This window comes from Nematolebias whitei, chromosome 4, assembly GCF_014905685.2.
Source record: "Nematolebias whitei isolate Nwh7 chromosome 4, NemWhi1, whole genome shotgun sequence".
NCBI classification, from domain to species: Eukaryota; Metazoa; Chordata; class Actinopteri; order Cyprinodontiformes; family Rivulidae; genus Nematolebias; species Nematolebias whitei.
This window is the reverse complement of record NC_056501.1, coordinates 35,519,592-35,522,573: the sequence shown is the minus strand read 5'-3', so window position 1 is coordinate 35,522,573 and position 2,982 is coordinate 35,519,592. Positions and strand designations below refer to the sequence as shown.

At 38.1% G+C, this 2,982-nt stretch overlaps 1 protein-coding gene across 1 annotated transcript in view; it reads left to right on the top strand.

The window, feature by feature from the left end:
- LOC119408569 (plastin-3) overlaps window positions 1-2,982 on the top strand; it is a 17,005-nt gene that overhangs the window by 2,579 nt on the left and 11,444 nt on the right. Inside the window, exons 2-3 of the mRNA XM_037675412.1 lie at window positions 2,009-2,074; window positions 2,774-2,925. Of these exons, the coding sequence (XP_037531340.1) occupies window positions 2,017-2,074; window positions 2,774-2,925 (210 nt within the window). The 5' untranslated portion in view covers window positions 2,009-2,016. The remainder of the gene's footprint in view (window positions 1-2,008; window positions 2,075-2,773; window positions 2,926-2,982) is intronic.

The following is a 2,982-nucleotide window of genomic DNA, read 5'->3' as shown; positions in this document are numbered from 1 at the left end:
GTTGGACACATAGATCATGGTCCAGTTGGACACATAGGTAATAGTCCAGTTGGACACATAGATCATTGTGCAGTTGGTTGCATAGAGCATGGTCTAGTTGGACACATAGAGCATGGTCCAGTTGGGCATGTAGATCATGGTTCAGTTGGACACATATATCATTGTCCAGTAGGACACAGAGCATGGTCCGGTTGGACACAAAGAGCATGGTCCAGTTGGACATGTAGATCACGGTCCATTTGTGCACAGATCATTGTCCAGTTGGACTCAGAGAGCATGGTCCAGTTGGACACATAAGCATGGTCCAGTTGGACACAAAGAGCATGGTCCAGTTGAACATGTAGATCATTATCCAGTTGGACACATAGATATAGGTAAAGGTGAGCAGGTGGAATCATGGTGGTCTTTGGATCTATCAGTACCTACTAATCTGAGCTGCATGCTGCATGCAGCAACAAACAAAAGGACACATTTGTTTTTTTAGTTTTGAGCGAGTATTGACTTCAAAAAGCTAAATTAATGCCACTGAACGTAGATTACATTTTATGCTCCAGTGTTTGCTCAGTGAACAGCTCCAGTTGGAACATTTAGACCAGTTCTCTTAGTTTTTCTGTGTTCAATGTTATAAATGAAATCTCTGGCTGATGCATTCGTTACGTGTCTGAACAGCTTTGCTTCCTGAGTTTTGGAGTCCTGATCTGTGACTTTCGTGCATTCTACAGCTAAAACCCGACCAAATCAAAGCTGTAACGAATAAATAAAATACGAGCTAAACTCTTTACATTCTATTTCTGAAACTACATCACACTTTATGACATTATCTAAGGTTTTGTGTGATAACAGTTGCTACATCTACTTCTGTAGAGCGGAACATGAAGGAGAATGCCTCCTAAACCTGATGTCTTTGGGCATTTATGTTTTCAGACTTTAAATTCTAAGATGAACATATATCTTAGAGCTGCAAGTTTTTGTTTCAGAGGAAAGGATTTAAGGAATAAATACTTCAAAGTACTTCTCTGCCTCCATCACAGATCTGTGATCATAGAGTGGTTCAGGTCTCCAGCAGCCTAATACTTGTGCTGCCTTCAAACAGAGCTGCAGTCTGTCTTTGTATTCACCAGAACAATCTTGGACACAACATCTGATAAATGATGCCACTCCCCCTCACACATTTCTAGAGTCCATTAAACAGATTTATTCTTTAAAATGATGAAAGAGAAAAGAATCTCTTAACAGCCTCCTCGTTTCTCCTTTTATAAATCCTTGCTTGAATATATTGTCGTATGAATCCAGTATTTTCAGAAAGACGTTACCTCCAGCTACATTTCTGTGATGGAGATAGTTTCAATCCACCAGCAGAAGCTGCACACAGACCCTAACCCACAGACCAGTTTGTTGGAGGGCGCTTTTCTGGACAGTAGGGGTTATTTTATAAAACTAAAAATATCTAATGATTTTTAACATTTATTGATATTTTTACACTCTAAGACAAAATAAAAGATGAGATTATTGTAAAGAAGGAAAAATTAATATAGTTTTTGCCCAGTTTTAAAAACTAAAACAATAAACTATGCATTCTTGTGGGATTTTTTTAATTGTAGAAAAATTACATATCCTACTTTGAAGAAATAAAGCATAAAGTGAAAGTATGTTTTAACCCTTGTAATGTTTCTAGTATTCATATATTTGCAAAATAAATTAATGGAAAACTAAAACTATCCCTTTTAGTCATTATAACAACCAATAAAATTCAGTTTTATTTCAGTTTTGGTCAAAGCTGGAAAGAGCCGCTGCAGAGGGACCAAAGAGCCACATGTGGCTCCAGATCCGCAGGTTGCAGACCCCTGTTCTTTACTATCTAAAAGTAGTAGAGTGCTGTATGAATGGGTAAATGAGGGCACATGTTGTATTGTAAAGTGCTTTGAGTACCTTGATTAGATAGAAAGGTGCTGTATAAGTACAGTCCATTTACCATTTACCATCTTAAGATGCAGCATTTGTCCCTCAGGTATCAGGATGTCTAAGGTCAGCGCCGAGGAGATGGAGGAGATCAGGCAGGGCTTCCTGAAAGTTGGTGAGTTAACATGTGAGTGTGTGTGTGTGTGTGTGGGGGGGGGGGATCTGACAGACCAGGTTTTGTTATTTATATTATATAGAAGTTTGATCTGCTCATGTTTTTGTCATCATTGACAAACTAACTCAGCATTTTAAAAGTTTTGTGTCTTTTTGGACAGCACAACATTCTGCTCAAGTTCTTTTTGTTTTTAAACAGTAAACTGAGTATTATTTATTTAATCTGATTCTTTTATAGATTTATTATGATCGTGTACACCAACATATTTATTTATTGACTAGAACAGCCTTTCCTAAAGTTCAGGTTGTGACTTCATGTGGATAATGAAACAACTTGAGAAGATCTGCAGGACTCAAACTCATTAAAATTATTGTCAAAAACATAAAATATAAATCAGACATAGATTTTTGTTAAAAGGCTTTTTAGCAGTGTTTGAATACTTACCTCACTTATACCTGTGATAGTCAAAATCTGTTTTAGTGGGTTGGTGAAGGACCACTGGTCTAAAATCTAATTTTAGCCTTTGTGTCCCAGCTGAGAACATTAATCAGAACTGCTCTTCTTATAAACCCTCTGACATTCAAAAGTTTTGATCAGAACGTCTAAAATGGCACGTCGATCATGTCAAGCAGAAACTAAAGAACATTGAAGCATTAAACTTGTTTTTATTTGCCCACTTCCCTCTCCTGTTTGGTCCAGATGTGGATGGTAATGGTTTCATCTGTGCCACTGAACTGGGGAATCTCTTCCGGGAGGTGGGCTGTCCATTGCCTGGATACCAGATCCGGGAGCTCCTCCAGAAACTGGACCGGGACAAAGACAGCCGTATCAACTTTGACGAGTTCACGGCTGTAGGTAACGCTAACTAACTAACTAACTAACTAACTAACTAACTAACTAACTAACTA